The sequence below is a fragment of the Calonectris borealis genome, chromosome 1 (genome assembly GCF_964195595.1).
Source record: "Calonectris borealis chromosome 1, bCalBor7.hap1.2, whole genome shotgun sequence".
Lineage (NCBI taxonomy): Eukaryota > Metazoa > Chordata > Aves > Procellariiformes > Procellariidae > Calonectris > Calonectris borealis.
The window spans coordinates 201,713,234-201,734,554 of NC_134312.1; the positions used below are offsets into that span (position 1 = coordinate 201,713,234).

General features: G+C 40.3%; 1 protein-coding gene across 1 annotated transcript in view; it reads right to left on the bottom strand.

Annotated features, from left to right (window-relative positions):
- Positions 1-21,321, bottom strand: part of ZC3H12C (zinc finger CCCH-type containing 12C) — a 45,611-nt gene that overhangs the window by 12,346 nt on the left and 11,944 nt on the right. Inside the window, exon 2 of the mRNA XM_075140007.1 lies at positions 12,028-12,794. Within this exon, the coding sequence (XP_074996108.1) occupies positions 12,028-12,722 (695 nt within the window). The 5' untranslated portion in view covers positions 12,723-12,794. The remainder of the gene's footprint in view (positions 1-12,027; positions 12,795-21,321) is intronic.

The window sequence follows — 21,321 nt, forward strand, 5'->3', positions numbered from 1 at the left end:
TGCAATGTGTTTAGGAAATGCCAGCAGATGAGTACGGAGCACCGGTGTGCATGGTGGCAGGGGAGGAGACAGCAGATCCCCACTGCAGGAGCTCTGTGATGTCCCATCTGAACAGGGAAAGAGAGAGGAGAAGGACTCCAAGCCCAAGGGGGTGGCAGGCACTCTGCAAGACAGATTAGGCAAACTGGAGAGACTGTCCAAAATCAACATGACAAAACTAAGAATTTGCTTAGCACTGCACTTCAGAAGGAGAAATTAATTGTGTATTAAAAAAGCCATGGAGAGACAGTTCAGCAGACACCAATCAGACACAAGTAAAACAAAAGATGTCCATCTGTTGTGCAATAACTGTCTAAGGTAAGGCAAGAGACGCAATTACGTCATTTTCTAAAGGCAGATGAGTCAGCCAACTTCCACATCCAGTTTCGGGCACAACATATTACAAAAGACACAGAGGAATTGGAACGAATCCAAAAGAAAGTGAAACAAGACCTATGGGGAAAGGCTGAAGGAAGCACATTTAGTTAACCTGGAGAAAAAAGGCAGCCTATGGAGGAACAAAACAATCTTCAATATATTGGAGATAATTAAAATAGAGGACAGCAATCAACCATTGGGTGTCCATGGAAAAGTTTTGGTAGCAGGAGGCTGCAGGGTGGCCTCTGTGAGAAGAGGTCAGGGGCTGCCCCGTGCCGGGCATGCTCGGCTCCAGCCAGCTCCACAAGGGAGGAGAAGGGAACGAGGGAACACCAAGGCCAGAGGAGGAGGAGGTGCTCCATGGGGAGCAGGTACAGCCCCAGAGGCACTGCAGCCTGTGGAGAACAGGAAGAAAAGCACGAGGAAGGAGCAGCAGAGAGAAACCGCCATGTCCTGACCCCAACCCCCGGCGCCGTTCACTGCCTCTCTAAGGGACTGAGCGTCACCTGCGGCCTCGACAGGGGGAAGAGAGGTGTCTGGGGTGAAGTGAGCCTGGGAAAAGGAGAGGATGTGCGTTCTTCTCCCTAATTATTTTAATGTTTGTCTTTTTTGTTTCCCATTATCTGAATCAGTAATTAAATATTTATGTTAACCTTCCAACTGAAATAGTCTATTCTATTCTAAATTCCCCAAGTTGAGTCTGTTTGGCATGCAACAGTACTTGGTGAGTGACTTCCCCTGTCATTATTTTGACCCATGAGGTTTCTTGCTCCTGTTCCTCCTGTTTTCTCCCCTGTTCTGCTGGTGGGGGGAGTGAGCACCCAACTGGGTGGGTGCCCAGGTGCCAGCTGTGGCCAACCCACCATAGTCCCACTGAGTAAAGACAGAAAAGTCCTTCGCTAGCATAAGGAACAGTTAAGCAGTATGTTAGAAAAAGCTTTCTGACTGATCAGTGGGACAGTCTGCCCATGGATTTTAGGATCTCCTCACCGGACACTTTGCAGAACAAGTCAGACGGCTCCTCTGGGGCCAGTCTGGGTTCTCCATGCACAGGAGGAGAAGAGCAACTTTTCTGAGGTCTCTCCCAACCCCACAGCTCTGTGTAGCAGAAGAAACACAGGGGCATGGCAGCAAGCCGTTACCTTTCACTTGACTGGCTTGTCATGCATAGCATGTATGCCACAATCTGCTTTCCAGAAAGGTAAAAGATAATTCTTTCACCATGGACTGATTTGTGAAGGGGACAATATGATGATGGATAGACACAGGGATCCTAAATGTTCCTCCTACTTGCATGATTTGAGGTAAATAAAAACACCTTAAAATTTTCTTTTTAGTAGGACCATCTCAAAGTACCTACTATTTCCAGCTTTCTAAAACATAGCACTGCGGTACATTCCTCGATAATTTGAGGGAGCTTGAGTAATTGTGCAACGGATGAAGTGACACAGTAAAAGTGAGAAAAATTTTGAAACAATGTTCAGATTCCAGAAGCCTGGGAAGGAGGTGGCGTACACATTCACCTGTATCTAGGTGTCGAGAGAGAATGAGTCATGGCTAACACCTCTCACAAAGCATCATCCTCAGCAGAGGCTGTGTCGAAGGTCACAGGCCCCAAACAAGAGAAAAAAAGGAACGATTAAAAAAAAAAAGAGGGAAAAAAAGAGGCCAAGATCATTATCTGGATTTAAGTGAGGAACTGTACTACTTCCTCTTCTAATGATGCTGGAGACAGGACCTGGAAACATAATAATATACTAAGATATTGCAATTGTTGCTGGCTATAATAATCAAAGTTTGTAGATTTTAGCTGGCACAGGATACTCCAAGGATAGCTTAAGTCTATATTCTGTGCCTGTGGGGCTATACTAGGAACACTGGCAGGAGCAAGACATCTATGTATCTTAATATCCTGTGTAGCTATGGGTATAGCCTTCTGCAATAATACATGCCCTGTTTCGTATGGCAGTATCATGTAATACACTGATACATTGTAATAACACTGTAATAACAAAACACATAGCAATATTTTTTCTAGGCATTGTTTTATACTATACAATTATTCTTGTGATTGTTTGGCTGAAAGAGTAGTATCTTTGTGTATTTCATAACTTCCTAGGAACGGGAAACCAAACCACCACAGATATGTCACATTTAAAAATGCACATGCAGACATGCATAGAAAAAATGGCCAACAGTATTTCCAGCCATGGCAAGTCTAATTACATCTCCCTGCGACAACACAAAATCAGGACACTTGGGTGCATTCCGTACCCAGCGTGCAGCCACAAGGCCTCCTTGGCAAAGCCCGAGATACAAGAAGTTACTGTTCATGCTATCAGCAGGTCATGTGCAACCATAAACTTCCTGCAATCCATTTTAAACCAGTCAGGAAGGGCTTGTTCCAGCTACTAAATTCCAGTGAAATCACTGTACTGTTATTACTCTAAACAATCTCCATGGTTTCAAATGGATAAACCCACTTTTCACTCCTGACAGCGAACAAGCATTTTGTTAGACTGCATTTTGGTTACAGTATGTTTCTTCCTGTAAGTCTGAGAAATCATTTCTGGAATGAAATCCTGGCCTGTCTGAAAGAAATGGACATTCTCGCCTATTGCTTTCCGTCGGATTGGAATTCAAGCCACACTTTTAAAGGCAGACGGAGGACCAGGCACTTCAGCTCCTTAGTTTTCTCTTGCCTAACACAGACCATTAAAATTCTTTCGTCCAGAACATAAATTTTAAATATACTTAAACTCTAAGAAATGGAAACGGGAAATGCATTACAATGCATACTAGCTTTTCTGCATTGCTGAGCAAGTGGATTTACAGCTTGTATAAGTCTTCACATTTTTTTCTGCTCCTTTTCAGACACATGCCTAAGCTGGTATCTGAGCGGATACAAATTCCAAGAAATTTAAATGATTAATGAGAAAGTCTGCGAAAAAGACGTGCAATTAAAATTTGTTCTTTTCTTCTGTTTTGTTTTCATGCAGATTTGATGCTCTCCTTTTTGTGATCTCTGTGCTTCATCAGCTTTATGATAAATCATATGGTGAAAAGACTGAAATCATGCTTCCTTCCTCTGACTTTTTTCCTTCTGATCAGTTGTAAAGAAGAGGAGAAATGTTTGTACTTCTTTGTCAAGAAACTTTCTTTCAAAAATCTCTTCCCAGTTATTACAAGTATGTGAAAGCTCAGAGCAGTCAGGATGACAGCTGTAGGCCCGGGTGAGACACTGGTGTATTCTGCTTTGGTTCTGCTTGCTGACTATATTTAATCTACCACTCTGAGTTGAAGGAAGATAAACTATATTCCTCAAGATGTATTTATTTCTCTTTCATACCATGCACAAACAATTCTTTTTATCACCACTTTTATGTTTGGCCTGTTGATAGCTGTGGTTTTATTTTTAAAAGAGAAAAAAAAAGCAATACAACACTTCCTGAGCAAAAATCAATCAAGCATTTTCTAGGCTAGCAGAGTTAGTAGAAAGTGGTAAAATACGATGAGAACATTTTCATTTTCTCTGTTACCTTCCTAGCCCTCAGACAAGATTTTCAAGTGACTAAGTCTTGAAAAGAGTTGGGGTATACTCCTAAAACACTGACTACTTACAATAGTTGCAAGACTTCTGGCATGCTCTAACCCGATATTCAAACCAACACGGAGCTCTCAGGTTTTGAAAGCTACAAAAAACATACACACTGATGACAAGAGACGTTAGAGCTGAGGTCTACAGTAATGTCTGTTGTAATATATATACAGGTTTTTATACAACTGAAATTTGGACACATCAAGATACTTTCCTTGTTAAAGCAGGAACAAAAAAACTAAAACACCAATCAGCCTAGTAAATTTCGAGAGTTGCCAAACTTTTTTCTTCCATCATGTTATAGGAGGAAAACAGTGTTCAGTCCATAGCCTAGAGAGAGAATAATTTCCACCCTGTATCACGTTAGTGACTCATTAGCCTGGCAGCCTGGTTTTGTCACTAGCCTCATCCCGTTTTTAAATTTTTTTTTTTTTTTTAAAAACTCCACTGGTTTCCTAATCACAGTAATAATTTGTCCCAAAGCATTTCTCAGTAACCTGGGCCTTCTATCAGTCCTGCATTTGTTCCTTATATATACATTTTAGTGTTGACACAAAACGGATGAAACCATTCCCAAATGTTTTTTTTTCCATTAGCCCACGACAAATCACTCCAATGCTCTGAGGTCTTTGAAGCAAAAAAAAAAAAACCTTGGAAGCTGTAACATCTTTCAAAACATCTTTCGTCTGTGGCGCTTCCAATGCCAGGGCATTCTACAGAGTATGGCAAACTTGGTCGCCAGCCTGACACGCACGTGGGTGTGTGACCGAGCAAGAGTCACGCACTCAGCAGTCAGAGGCCAAAACAGGCAAAGAGAAGTTATACTCAAAGCCGCCAGTGACAAGCTCCTATCCACATGATCGTTACTTGTTGGAAAAATATTTGTATCTATTCCTTAAAGTGACTTCTCAAAACAACCTAAGAAACAAGTCAGGCAACAAGGAAAATGCTGCATTAGACAGCCAGTGCCACTGGAGGGTGAATGTCTGAATCAAGGTACCAAGGTACCGTCACGTCTACCAAGCGCAGCAACACACACTCCGAGAAGAGGCTAATGCAGCTAAATTGTTAGTTAGATTGTTATAATACATATGCAATTAAATTGCCAAATGAAAACTACATCTGGCATAGATGAGACAAATCAAACCATCCTTTGGTTGACACTGCAGGGAATAATTTGCAGTTGTGGAAAAACTTTTATGTAGACAGGGTATCATTGAACCTTTCACTACGGCCAAATGACCTGCCTCGTGGTTAACACAGGGGAACAAGAGCCAAGTTGCCTAAACGGAGATGTCTAATGCTGGTTTAGGCACCTTTGGGTATCTCACACTTCCTCCAGCTGAATGCCACTCCTGAATGGCACTGGGGTCTCTGTCGCGCCTGTCAGGCCTGGGTGTATGTTTCTGATGCCACCAAGCACCTCGAACATTTACAGCTGGCGGGACGGCTGGGCATGAAAGCCTTAAGAAAACTGTAAAATACCTGTCTTAAGTGGGAGTGCATTTAACTAAAAAATAAACCCCCCAAATCAGCATCTTCCTCTCACAAATAAAAATTAAGTATGCGATGGTTATCTCACATTGCGTTTTCCCTTGTGCAATGAAGTACCATCAAGCACCATTTAAATATACAGGCCAAGGTTTTCCAAAAGGGGAAACTGAAATGCATCACCTCCATGGACTGGGAATCTTAAGGGTGAAGTTTTCAGAAGAATCTAATTGCTCAAAACAAGATTCATTGATTTCAACCTGCAAACCCAGATGGCACGTGATCAAAATACTTCAGTTCTTTTGCCTATATCATCTGAAAGTGGTTGTCTAAAAATTATAATACAGCAAATAAAATAACCAATCTTTTGCTTATCAGTGTTGTCTTCATGTTGCTCTCTCCGTAAGCACAGCAGACTTCTTTTTTGCCTATAGGTTTTCAACAGAAAGTTTTATGTACATTTACGTAAAATCTGAAACTCATTCTTTTTGCTGTTAGCAAAGAAAGTCTGAAGGCACCCAGGGTAGCCAGGGAAAACTAACAAATATGGAACAGAAGCAAATGAATAAAATAATTAAAATTTTCCCACTGTCTTTGTAACTAACAACTCTCTTCCTTATTCTTTACTTCTTGGTGGCAAAAGCCTGACTTTGATTCCAGTAAAGAGAAGAATCACAGCAATAACTAATTTTAGGCAATTTTCAGCATCCCAGACTTACCCTTGAAAAGGAGAAGCAAAGAAAAAGGACTGCAAATATGCTGCAGTATATTTCTCTTTTCAGAAGGAACTCCCTCTCTCTCAACCTTGGCAGTAAAGGGAAGTCTTAACATTAAGGGGCAAAAGAGAACGCAAAACCTTGCCTCTGCTGCCTCATGGAGAAACGGGACCTTCTCCCCTTCATTCCAGACTGCGGGGGCTGAGCTGAGGAAGCTGGGGATGCATGAAGAGCAGTCCAAGAACACGCTGGAGAACAGCTGTAGGGGTGAAGAGCTGACAATCTGCTGTTGCTAGATGGGCACAGACCACCTTCTTTCGCCTACCTCAGTTATGTAAAGGGAAAATTTAGGGCAGCTTAAATCTCATCACACAGGGATACAGAACTACTATTGACTGAAACGTGTTATCTGTCTAGTATCTATGCTGTGCAGTTTACACTAAATAAGGTCCTGAGTGCATTGTTATGTCAATGGACAAATGCCTTTCCTACTCATGTGGACTAAGGTTCTAGATGAAGATTTGCATTACAACATCACCATCTACATGCAAAAAAGCCCTCACCTTATGAAGCAGGGTTAGAGCTACACCGTTCTCTGGAAAGCCAACACAGGTCACTGCTCAGGTATGGCACGACTGAATCCTGGGGTCCTATCCCTTAGTCCAGCCTCACTCAGCTGTGGGAAGTGTCTATCAAGAGCTCCACCGCTGCTCTAGGGGATTGTCTAATTTGCTGTTCAGCTCTGATTTTAAGTTTACACACACGCACAGAAAAATCAGTTTCATCTGTAAGAGCGTTCTAACAAAAGACTTTGTGTGTGTTAGGCTTAGTCATCTTTTCTCTTCTGGAAAAGATTAAGTTAGGTTAACACCATGAAAGCTAGAATAAGGAAAGAACAAGACCAGATTTGAAGAATCCCATAGAAACTAAATGGCAATTCTTCAAGGTATAGCCTGCAAAAGCCACCTTTCTGCTATTCAGTTGAAAGAGGAGGTTTGCTTTGTTTTTAAAACTTTAACCAATTCATATTCTTTAGTCAATATTGGAGCTTTAAACTTGAAATACACAAGATGCATCTGATCAACCGTTTTCAGTTTAAGGCACTGATGACAAGCAATGCCACCTCAAAATATTAGAAAAGCTTTCCAAGCATTACCAAAAGGCAGAAAAATTGAGAGGGTTTTTTTTTTTTAACTACAGTTTGCTAAAGCAGCTTGTCTGGAACAGGAGTAGTCACCAGATTAGACCAGCATACATGCTGGCTCTGGCTGGCCAGAGTAAGTTATTCTGGCCCAAGCCTTGTTCTGTGCTGCTCTCAAGGAACTCGCAAATCTACTCATCGTCAGCTGAAAACATTGGGTTTCATTTACAGGTCTAATGGAAAAATAATCCTTTCTGATTTTCTTTTTTTTCCTGTGAATTAGGAAGCTGAATCAACTCATTTTGCAGCCGCAGTCGCTAGACGAGATGCAGGTAGGAAAACATCCCTGGCAGTGAGATAGAGGCGAGGCTGAAAGTAAGTCACTCTGTGTCACTCATTAGCTGTTCTGTGAAACTGCATCCTTAATTAGTCATGCAATGGCAGCATACAGTGTTTGATCCTTCCAGAAGAGGACAGCTGTCTCATCCTACTTGTATTACTGGACATCACTCACCTCAACCTTCTCCACAAAACTTCTCCTCCGCCCCCCATCAAATACATCCTTCAAAGGCAAATTAGCAGTTCTTATCGAGAATAATTCTAATAGTAAATGGTATCATCAAGTACATGTATCACAACAACATAGGAGTAAAAATATAGATCACAGTCTACCCATTTTTGTGAGAACATATGAGACAGCTGCCAAGAATATATCTTGAAAGACTATCTACAGTCTTGCTCAGGGCACAAGCCCATTTCCCTTTAGCAACTCCAAAGCGAACTCATTGGCCACAGCTTGGAAAAGCAAAGAGGAAAGAAAAGAATAGACTGTGCCAATTTGTAGGTTACTCACTCGTAACAGGACCCTGGACATTTAGATACAGAAATTTGAACAAGATTGTCTGAACTGCAGGTGAATTCCTGTATCTCCCCCACTGCTTTGAACATTGTTCTTTTACATGTAAAAGCTGAAATCTTTCCTTTTAAGTATTTAAAGTGCTTATTTACTATTACCTATTTTCTTGAAGGGGAAAGGACAGATCCTGCTGGTAAACAACTGGTTACACAACTGGTGTCAGCAACAGGGACTCATCTTTGACAAACATGGGACCGGCTTTCATAATCAAGGACTGATTTCTAGGAAAAGGTGGGATCCACTTGACCAAGAAGAACAGAAGCACCTTCGCCAACCAGCTGACCAAAAGCAGAGCAAAAGTGTCTTTGCCAATAGGCTGGCCAACACAGCAAGGCATGAGCAATCCAGGAAGTTTCTGGAGTGCATTGATGATAACTTCATAACATGGGTGATTGAGGACCCAATGAGGGAACCTGCTGGACCTCATACTTACAAACACGGAAGAACTCGTCAGAGACGTGAAGGTCAGGGGCAGCCTTGGCTGCAGTGACCATGAGTGGTGGAATTCAGGATCCTGTAAAGAAAGAGCAAGGCAAAAAGCAGGATCACAACCCCAGACTTCAGGAGAGCAGACTTTGGCCTGTTCAGGAGAATCCCATGTGATATGACCCTGGAGAGAAGAGGGGCACAGGAGAGCTGGTTGATTTTCAAGGATCACCTCTGCCAAGCTCAAGATTGGTCCACCCTGATGTGCAGGAAGTTGGGCAAAGGTGACAGGACAAGACTTTCCCTCAGTAGAGGTTAGGGAACACTGAAATGGGACATCCCCAAGCTGCTGGGACCTGATGGGATGCACTCAAGGGTGTTGAGTGAGCTGACTGATGACATTGCAAGGCCACTCTTGCTAATCTTTGAAAGGTTGTGGTGACTGGGGATGTTCCTAAGGACTAGAAGAGAGCAAATATCCCTTCTATCTTCAAGAAAGGCGAGAAGGACAATTCAGGGAACTATAGGCTGGTCAGCCTCACCTTGATCCCTGCAAAGGTGATGGAGCAAATTCTCTCGGAAGCTCTTTCCTAACAGATCATGTAGATTGGGTGAAGGTGATTGGGAACAGTCAGCATGGATTTATGAAGGGGAAATACACCTGACCAATCTCATAGCCTTCTATGAGAGATGAGATGACTGGCGAGATGACTGGCTCAGAGGATTAGGAGAGCAGTGGATACTGTTTATTGTGGCTTTAACAAAGTTTTTGACACTGTCTCTTATAACATCCTCACTGACAAAGTAATGAAGTATGGGCAAGATAAGGGGACAGAGTGGACTGAAATCTGGGTGAACTGCTGCACTCAAAGGGTTATGATTAGTGGCATCAAATCCAGCTGGAGGCCAGCCAGTACTGGTATACCCCAGGGACTGATACTGGGGCAAGCACTGCTTAACATCTTCCTTAGTGACCTAGATAATGGGACAGAGTGCACCCTCAGCAAGTTTGCAGAGGACGCATAACTGGGAGGACTACACCAGATGGGTGTACTGCCATTCAGAGTGACCCTGGCAGGGTAGAGAAATGGGCCAACGGGTACCTCATCAAGTTCAACAGAGGGAAATGCCAATCCTGCACCTGGGGATTGCCATCAGTACAGGTTGGGGGCCAACCAACTGGAAAGCAACTCTGAAAAGAAGGACCTTGGGGTTCTGGTGAACACCAAAACCAACAGCCTCCTGGGCTGCATTAGGAAAAATGCTGCCTGCAGGTCAAGGGAGGTGATCCTTCCCCTCTGCTCAGCCATGGTGAGACACATCTGGAGTGCTGCGTTCAGTTCTGGGCTCCCCAGTATAAAACAGACATGGACAATACTGGAGAGAGTCCAGTGAAGGACAAGAAAGTTAATCAAGGGACTGGAGCACCTGTCATACGAGGAGAGGCCGAGAGAGCTGTGACTGGAGAAGAGAAGGCTCAGGGGGATCTTACCCATGTGTATAAATACCTGATGGGAGGGAATAAAGAGGACAGAAACTGACTTCTCACTGGTGTCCAGTGACAGGACAAGAGGCAATGGGCACAAACTGGAATACAAGAAATGTTGTTTAAACATAAAAAAAGAAAAATTTCTTACAGTGAGGGCATTCAAACACTGGCCCAGAGAATATGTTGAGCCTCCATCCTTGGAGACATTTGAAACCCAACTTGACATAGCCTTGAATTGACACTGTTCTGTGCAGGGGATTAGACTAGAAGATCTCCAGAGGTCCCTTCCAAACCGAATGATTCTGTGATTAAATTTGGTAGAAAACAAGTAAAGACCTGTTAATTTGACTCTTGGATAGAGAAAGACTGTTATATTAATAGATTTAATCTGTTATAAGGCCCTGTAGCATGCATAGCATGCATTCATATCTGGCTTATTTTATGTAGGTGATCAAGAAAGTAAATTGAGCATAAGAAGGCAGGTCCTAAATATTTATGCTAATAGCTGAATAAACATTAAGGAAAAGTGACTGATCTGGAGCTACTTCTGGAATGTGTTCAGTGCCGTTTGTGGGAGAAGTTGAACCTAAGTCCACCCACCAAGTCTAAGCTGTGCTAACTAGCTAACACTTACACAACTGTTTTGGATTTATGTGAAACACAACCCAAACCCATTTTAGAAGTCTCTGGATAACTTCTTGGTTGAGTACCAGAATAGTGTTTGTTCAAATGGACATACTTCCTCTACAGCTCAAGTTGAACAAAAAGATTAGGAATGACACATCAGGTAGAAAGAACTCACAGGAATACCCCATTTACAAAGAAGCAATATCCTTGCTTTATGGGCTTACACATCTACTTAAATAAACAAAAACCATCATATTGGCAGAAATAAGAGCTGTATTTAAATTCCATTTTAAAAAGCCTCATTTAAAGGTAGTTGACTTGATTAGGAGCTAAAAAAACCTGGGCCTTTAGCTCAGAAATGTCTTGCACAAACTTTTATTACTAAGCTAATGAAAACCACATCAAGTCGTCAGAAGACTAAAATTGATCTTCTAAACCATGGTGCTAGTAATCAGATAATCCTTATGAGTTACCCAATTAATTACTAATCAATTTGTCATTTAATCATTTATATAGCCATAAAAAAAAAAATCTCTCAGCATGTCTCTCTGCCATTTCCTTCTCTCTCTAATCACTGATGAAGCATGAACCTCTTGCCTCCCTACAGACAAGTTTCTTGCTATGCACCTAGATGACTGGGGTCAGGATGGGTGAATGCTGTAGGTACATGTGTTACCTGTGGGCATGTAAGTGAAAGTCTAAAGCATAGTAATCTCAGGAATTAATGCCAGTAAAACCTAACTCCAAATTTGATAACTAAGACCAATTTTACAGACAGACCAGTTATCATAGAATAGCCTACCAAGGAAACTATCCCTTATGCCACTTAATTCTAAATCACTATTTTATAATCTTAAGGAATCTTACATTTACTTTAACCTCCTGTATGAAACTGGATACAGCAATTGCCCATAGGAATGGTGCCTACCAAAAATTAATTAAGTACTAGACTGGCAGTGAGAAGGAAAGATTTGATAGCTGCCTACAAAGGGAGACTGGCATTAACCTATGGTTGTTCTAACAGTGAGTACAAACCACAGACCTCTAGCCTGATTACAAGACTGGCATACTGTGTGGTTGATGAAGATGCTTGCGAGAAAACCTGCATACAGTTTTAGGCAATTATACTGAACATCAGTGCTTGAATGGGACAAGGTCCTTCTGTTTCCATTTAAATATAAAAGCAAAAGTTTCATGGTCACATACCTCATTGCAACATTGCTGCCATCAATAACTATTGGCCTCAGGTTGTCACCATCCTCTGTCACATCCTCCTGCAGTGGAGACTCTGACCTCTGAGACTCTATGGAAGACGCTTCACGCATTACACTAGTGTTAGCATTAGTTACAGTCTGATCAGTCTCAGTTTTATTCCCAAGTTTGACAAGTTCTCCCAAAATATCATTTATTAAAGCATCAGTACCAAGTTTATTGAGTACAAGTTGAACCTGCTCTTCAGAGTAACCCAACTTAAGTGCAAACTCCAGTTTGGTTTGATATTCTTTCACCACATCAGGGGGCTTTTTGACTTCCTTAGGTACTATCTGAGCCTCTTCTATCCTAAAGTCTTGCAAGATTTCATTTCTTTTTAGTATATGAGGCTCTAAGCTAGGAGATCGGCACAGCTGTCGGTGAGTCTTAGGCAATAAATGTGATTCTGATGCAGAATTATTCGGTCTCTCTGAATCATTATCAGAATTTGTGCTTTCTTCAGAGTCACAGCTGGAGCTTCCAGAAGTCTCTTCAGATGCCTCCTTGTCTATGTCTTCTTTCCTAGAATTAACCTTATCCATTGTTGGCTTCTCCGCCATTGACCAAGGTACAATTGCATTTATTTGTGTGCCAGTGCTCCCCACATAAAGGTGGCCTAAGTCATGCTCTAGATGATCCTTCAAGCCCATGAAGCTGCTGCATGTACTTGACTCCACTTTGCTGTTTTTCTTGTATTCCTGAATATAAAGTGTTCCGTATTCCTAAAAAGAGAACAAAAACGTTGCAACGTTATATATTACATATATTACTTGTTTTGTATTTTCTTGCTGCTTCCTCAGAACTTCATTTATTCTCTCCCAGCAGAGAAATACAACTTTTTTTTTTAAACATGGAAAACTTTTTTTGGGAAAAACTTTTCCTGAGGAACATCCATAGCTAAGCGGATAAACAACTGATCATCTGTTTTCTAAGTATATAAAATGTTTTTACTTAAACAGTTCTAGAAATGCATTTATGATAAAGAATAGGAAACCAAACGCTGCAAGTTTACCTACTGTAACGCAGAGACAGAAGTCTTGTCATGATTTAAAGGAACCGAGATATTTCTTCTAACTTAAGACAGTATTGTAATAATGAAAAAAAAATGCAGCTATAAAACACAAGTACTAGAAAAGCTTTTAAAATTAAATACCTTAAACTCTCTGTTGAATAGAAAGAAATTAGCACAGTATTAGATTATCCGGTTTATTAGGCAAATATAAGACATCGTAACACATAAAATGAATTAGTAACAGAAAACATGATTAAATAAAAACTTATTGGCCCTAAAAGACACTATCATCAGTTCAACTGAATACACTCAAACTATTTCTGAATGCCTTTAAAAAGTGATAATTAAGTCAAGAAAGACTGATTGCTCTCAGCAGAGTGCTGCGTTACTAACACATACAGCATTTAGAGACATGGATTGATCTAATGGCCAATAAAGCCAATGGAAGTCTTTGCACTGATTGCAACAGACCATTCATCAGGCCAACAAGGCAACAAAAGTAAAAGCTGTTTTCAACTAGACTTGTGCAAGCCTTTTGCTGAATCAAAACTAAATATATAGATCGAAGTCAGAAGAGGAAAAGTGGCAGTTTTCTGGACTTCATACACCTGCCTCCATTTTTCTGGAGGAATTTTGCGTAACGGTAGTTATACAGAACTTAGCTACCCATTTCATCACAAGGATTACTTCCACAATCTACATATAAAGGCAGATTGTTACCTCTTTCCCTTATTTTGTTCTTTTAAACAGGAATCTTTGCTAACTGCTTCAATAAAGAAAGTAAAAGATAAGTTATTTCTCATAGATAAAAATGGACCATATGGACCAATTGTACTGCAAAGTTACCATGAAAAAGAAGAATTTACATTAAGGGAAGACTATGAAACAAAGAGTTCTTTCACACTTCCATCTTGCAAGGCAGAATATAAAAGCAAGATATAGAGGCAAAGGACATACTTGAACTTGACAGATACATTGCAGGCACAAATTTCATCAAGGAGGATATACTGAGAAAAAACATTATGTCAAACAGAATCTCTTGATGTATACTAATACAAATTACAGGTATGTCTCATGAACAGCCAAAATCTGTCAGCAAATACATTAAGTCTCCCACGCCCTTACAGGTTAGCATTTAAGAATGACCCAGTGTTTTTAAAATAGGGTGTACTTTCCTCTTCTTGGGATAAAGATCTGAGAGTGCACACAAGAGATATTTATCCAGGCTTAAGACTAGAGAGAATCAAGCAAAAAATCCAATCCACAGTTCAGTAAAAGCAGACTCTATAGGTGCCGAGTGCCAAGACATCACCACTGTCGTGGAGCTTTTTGGTTATGGGGCACAAAAACTTACTTTATCTAAGCATTTCTAGTTTAAATAAATAAATACATAAATCTATCATCAGTGTTTTAATCTCCAACACCTTAATCCAGGCAAGACTGATAGGAAAGAAAATACTCTAAAGTTTTATTTAGATCTGATCTTGTTAGAAGGCAATAGGGCTGCAACACTCTCAAGCAGAGTATCAAGGAATATTACTTTCTCTTCACTCGAAGCTTTAGGATTTCAAGCAACACCACAGATTAAACACAATGAGAATTTAGGAAATGAACCTTTTCACACAGTGATTTATTAACTAACATAATGCACTCGATGGCACAGCGCTAGTAAAAAATCACAACAATATCCCAATAAAAAGATACAGTTAAAAAACCCAACACAGGCCTTCACAGAACTGACCTCCCCCCCCCCCAAAAAAAAAAAAAAAAAAAATCTCGAACAAGAAACCCCTATTGGAAGCGAGGCTGCTTAGCAACCAGCCTTTAGTTGCTAGGATGCGCTCCTTTAACATACCATCATGAATACTAGCACAGCGAAAGAATAATTTGGTATGAACAAAAGCCCATGAAAAAGAGCGGGACTTAAGTGCGTCTGGTTTCCCCTTGGAGAACAATGCAGCTGCCAAGCCGATCTGGAAGCCCCGACATCATTGTTCCACCAACCCCACAATCTGCTCTGACTCGAGGAAGTCTAGTTAATGGGCAACACTTTTAAGCTGGACTGAAAAGTTGAGCTGGCTCATGTACCACTGCCGCAGAATACGGGGAGATAATGGGTCACTGCCTAAATCCGTGTACTGTGAAATGTCATTTTAGTATCGAAGTAGAAGTAGAGGGAGGGGCTTTTTTGGAAGGGAGGAGGAGGAGATTGCATATTAACAGCATGGAATAAACAAAGCTTGAAGTGCACAGATCAGAAAGAGGATTTTTTTTTTTTTTAGTGTTAGTTAAAATAATACTTAAGTCATTCTCCAATCGCTTCTTCCTTGAAGTTTAAGTGCTTTACAGTAACTACAATCATAACACTCTCCAGCAGGATTCAAAGAAGTCACTAGCATACGAATGTGTCTGAAGATCAGGCATTATATGAAACATACTTTAGATGATTTGCACATCAACTGCGTATGAAAAATGACCATAAACTGAGCTTTGTCCATTGTTGGGAATGTATAGATAATTGGCCTTGCATCTATGTGCTTTAAGTCTCCTGTCAATCTCCACCTTGCTCCAATATACAATTGCTTCTTTTGCACAGACTCTACTGTTTTTCAGAAACTATTTAAAGAATGAGAGAGTAATAAGAGCAGCAACTTTAAAATCTGCCATGGACAGTATATAGTCACCATACTATTGCTTTAAAAGGGTAGTTAAAATGATGTTTAACACTGTAAATCCAAAGCTGATGATTTCTGAAATAGTTTTGCACAAGCAGTACCCTATTCCTGGCATTTGGCCTAAACCCTGCATGCAAACTGAATTTATTTTCAGACAAATTTTTACAACGTCTGTGAACTTTGTACACCATATTTGTGGTCAGCAGCATCTCTTAGAAATGCTAGACTTTGGAGCTCCCAACGTGATGTCCTTTATGAGATTCATTGATTAGAACCATGAAAATCAGATGTCACTGTTGAACACTGCTGGAATTGATTATTTTATTTTGATTTGGTTAGTGAAGAGCAACATGCTCGCCAGTCTATCTGAATGAATTTGTATTCCAAATAAGCACTAGTGTACCTATATATAGGACAATAAAGCTCACGAAAACCAGAAAAGGTCACATTTATCCAAGGAGTATCATCAGGTAAGAAGAACTCCTTGCACTCTTTATTTACAGGGAACTCTCATTACGCACATATTGTTTTAAAGTATGCTTACTAATACAATGCAACACAGCTAAGAAAAATATCTGTGATGAATTCTGACTCAACTGAGAGCCAAACAAACAAACAAAATCAGCCAAAAAATTCTTTTCAAGAAAGTTTTCAACTTTTGGTTATGCTTACCACAGCTGAGTAACAGAATTTGTGTTTACGAAAAAGTTAATAAAATGGGTAACTCCCAATTTAGACATACTTATGACAACATAAGTTTTAAACTATAGCCTGTTTAAAACTACAGTATCTCACACTAGGTTTGCTGTTAAAGGCCTAAAATACTGTATTAATGAGTCAAAGACATTTATTAAGTACAAATGTAACACTCTGAATGAGCACTTGTGCTACTATATTGTGGAACTGTATTCTTTTCCCATTTCTTGTAAGTCACCACTATTTTCCACTAACCATTAACAATAACCAGCTCATTAATTCACCTTCACACAAAATATTTCTATTTCTCAAAGGGATGTGGGCAAGTAGATCACCTAATCTTTTAATGTGTATTCAGAATATTTTCCGCTTACAACTGAACACAGAAAAGTAGTTTAATGCAAATTTAGTTCACAGAGGAAAATAACAAGGAGTAAAATAGTGTGTCATGTGGCACAGTGTAACAGAAATTGTGCATTCTCAAAGGACCATCAAAAGTTTCTGAAGATACATTCTACAGTGAAATAGTTCAGCATGTTTGCACACAGGCAGACTTTTTCTAAGTCTTCTAAACATAAAATGGAAAATATCGAAATCACAGTTTTTGAAACACTGTCATTACTTGTCACAAACAGAAGTGCAGAGCTAATCAGAAAAGAAAAAAACCTGAATGTATCAGTTATCCAAATGATAAAGATACTGCAACAATGCAAATAAAATAATGAATATGTAATAAATACCTACTGCTGTAGTTTCTATGTATTTAATTACCATTGTATTTCAGCGAGTGCTGTTGTCTGCATCATTCTATCCAACAAAGGAAGGATGTCCCATTGAACAGATTGGTTAATGCTCTGGGGCAACAGATGTCTACTGGAACTGCAGGAGACCAGCAACTGGTGGCCTGCCCATCTTCTGAAAACTTTCAATAGACTCATGCATATGTTCACACAATAGGGCATGTGGTAGAAATGCAAACCTCTTTTTAACCCTTTTATATGCTCTCTTTCCCTCCCAACTGATATATGAAGGTCTTTGTTTTGTTTTTTTCTTTACAGGATCCTTGGAACACAGGCTTATGGAGTATACAGTGTTTGTTCTTCAGCCTAACATCTGAACTCAAAACATAAAACAAAAAAGATTAGAAAATTTATAAAAATAGCCAGGCTAGATCTCTGACACACTTTCGAAAAGCTTTCAAAGCACAAAACCTTTGACTGGTACATGTTCCCACCTAAGAGCATCCTAATGCTCTATCTCACATACTACAGTATCTTCAGATAGCCCACAATGGAGCTCTTCCTATTTTCACAACCACAGGAAATTTCACCCATTATATGGTATAACGGAAAAATTGTTTGATTTTTTTTTCTTAAAAGCTTTTTCTATCAGTCACAAATTAAAGTAAATAATAGCTTATTTGCAAAAAAGGGTAAATACATATAACTTAAAGTTGAAACCTCCCCTTCTCCCCAGGGGCGTTGGAGGCGAATTTGTTCTGTTGATGGCTAGTGCCTACCATTTTCAAATTCTTGGAAACACACCATTAACCGATGCTTTGAAAGTTCCTTAATAGAATGGACCGAGTGAGATCATCACTCTTTAATATACTTAATCTTCCGACATAACTGTTTTTCTTTCCCTCTTTTTCCAAGAGACACCCAAAGTGTGCAAACCTCAGCCGACACACACGCTAGCTACTTGTCCAAATGCAAACTGATACGCTGAAACACTGGAAAGGTGAAATGTCCTATTTCTGCAGGGAGAAGCCCATATACTTACGTTCGCTGGAAAACACACAGACATTGGTTTCTTGTAGCTGTTCCAGAAGCAACTCCTTAACACGATTTCAGCTGCAGACTTCAGGCAAGCAAGGAGAACAATGAATGGACGAACAGATGGACCCGCGATGTCTTTGCTTAACCTATTACTGAGCGGCCGCGGAGCCAATCACGACCCGCAGAGCTCACAATTAGTTGGCCGGGCAGATGCAAGGCAACCTCCCCACCCTGCATCAGGTTCGGAGGTTTCTAAGATAAGCAAGTTGATGTCATTCTCAGGGTCTGCCCCGGGCAGCATGTGTATTAACGAGGGGTGTGCAGCAACAATAGGCCATACAAAAGAGACTAGCAGGCAGCTGCTGTATGAGAGCCAGAGTCATTAGGGAGCAGGCTGCCAACAAGAAACACCTGGCTTGGGCAGACTTCAGCTTCTCCTCATTGTTTCTAATTCATGAAACAAAGAAAGGAATTATTTTTAAGTAGTAAAAGTTGTGAGTTCCTATTAAAATATATCAGTCTTAAGGAACATAATCCCTTCTATTATGGAAACAAAAAGTTCCTTGTAAGGAAGAATATTAAAGAGAAATAAATCTATCAGTATCTATTGTAGTCCCCTTTTCTTGTTAGCAAAATTAATCATATTGGTATAAAGTGCAAGGAGGTATGAAAGGAGCCCACACTAAACACTGAAACATATTCAGAAACCGCTTTCTGAATTTCCTGACACTTTTGTACATCAGTCAATAAATGTAATAAACTTGCATTTACACACAACTAACTCTAACAGAGTACTTGTGGTAATTTCAATGTAAGGTGAAACTGATTAAAACCACGTAATATTAATATGTGGAATAATGGATATTTTTAAGCAGTGGCATTGAAACATTAGGGCACTTGATAGAAAGGAACTATGAACCATTCTTTTGTTCTCGAGTCACTCATATTTGTTTGCACAGAATTTCTTTCCCTTTTATTTCACAGATCTGTTCTAGATGCCAAGATATTCCTGTCTCTTTGCAATGACGAAGTATTTGAACAAAAGTCAGGAGCTAGGCCATAGCCAGCTTTTTATTGTTTTTATTTTTATTGAAGTAAGCCACATGGAAACACAAACTCCAGTCCACATCTCCCCTCACTGCATTTCCAATACCACCAAGCCCTGCAACACACACATTTAGCGATACAACAGTAGCAAGGTTTGATGCTTGATTAAAAAAAGTGAAGCAATACGGACTTTCAAATAAAAAGTTGCCATGCTGGTAACTTCAGTGAAGACGGCTCAGCACAGAGAAGGAGGGGATTCACATTTGCAAATGTTCATCTGAATGACTACTAGAAAAGTGTATTTACTGAACTTCAGCATCGTTACATGACTAAAAGCAATACTGAGAACCACAGAGGCAGCTGTCCTCCTCTGCTTGGGAGGACAGGCTATCTGCTGGGAAACACCTACCGTGATTTAAAAGAAGAAAAGAATGGGAATAGGTTTGTTAGAATTGTTTTGACTAATTTCCCAAGCTTTATGTGGATAGTAAATGAAATCACATACCATCATGCTATTTCACTGATGCATTCATCATGCCCAGATATTAACCTGCAAAGCAGAAACCCTAACTATAGCTTCTCTGCAGTGTCCATTAAACACTCCTAAGAACAACTACTAACATTTTGGAGCTTTTAAGTTGGAGGCAGGAGGAGACTCCTCACTAATTTCTGCCACTGTGAACACAAAGAGTGAGAGAAAGCTACCCATAAGCACAGTGGGATGCCTGATCTCCAGCACTGGATTAAGCCTCTTTGCAAACACCAAATAAAAGCAGTGATCTGAAAAAGCTAATCAGTCCCTGCTGTGGTATTTAGACTACCTCAGTTGCCGGTATTGGATAATGTTAAGCAGATAAAAACTTCTGTAGGCAAAATAGGAAGCCCGTCCAGTTCACCTATGTCCAAGAACTGCCCTTAAACGCAAGCAGGATCACTCGGCTAGTCAGTTGAATAGCTCCCTGATGAGAGCCAGGCACTTCTTTTGCAATACCAGAAATGCTTGTTTTGCAGAGGACACGTATGATACCCTTTACGTACATCTGTAACAACTTGAGAACTCTGTAGCACAGAAGTGGTGTATTTGGGGCTCTAGAAGCACTAGGGCAAGTGTATGATCTGGCTTAAAAGTCTGCCTTAAAAATAAGATTGTAAGAAGTTTACTTGTGAAGACCTGCCCCCTCAATGTCTCCTACAGTAACAGTAAGAATATCCCCCCCACAAACAACTCTCCATACTCCAAGTGCATGTCTTCAGGGAACCAGGTCTAAACTTTAGTTGCAGATTAATGTTCATGCTAATGTCATGCTGCAGCACTGACTATGACCAAAGTCAGAACAGATACAATCTGAAGACTTATATTATATTGTTTAATTTAGAGAAAATATTCTAGCAAACTCTAGTTGCGTGAATTAAGAAGACATTTTCTAATGCTACCTTGTGCACAATGTCAGTTACTTAAACCACCTGCCTGTTCTGGAAGCATCTTCTCAGCTCTACCCTAAAAGAAGTTGGGCTCTCTGAGGTTTACAAGGTGTCAGATCATCCTATTAAATCATGCTTGTGATGACAGAAAAGCATTTGTATTAAGGTTTAACCAATACCCGAGGTTTCCTTCTGGGAATGATGAGCTCAACAAAGAAACCTTAGTATGAAACACTGTGGCTCTCCCATCACATCTGTGAGAGGCAGTAACAGCATCACTAGAAAGTACACAGCACAAATGGACAAAGCAAGTTCTACTTCTAGTGCTAAAACCTCCAAATCCAATAACCTGACTAGTTCAGCCATCTCCTACTACCATATCTAAAATACAAAGAGTCAGTAAGTTAAATCCAGTCACTAAAATACAGCAAACGTAACGGCTCTTCAAATTTCTGGTCTTGCAAGATCAGTAAGCAATAAACACCTATTTTTGTGGCTCCTAGAGATCGGACATTGTGTACAGTGCTCATCAGGTCCCTAATGCCACTTGATTAAATGGCAGGCCAGCACAAAATCCTGAACTGGCTGGAGGTGATGGGCTCAGGGACGCCATGGTGGA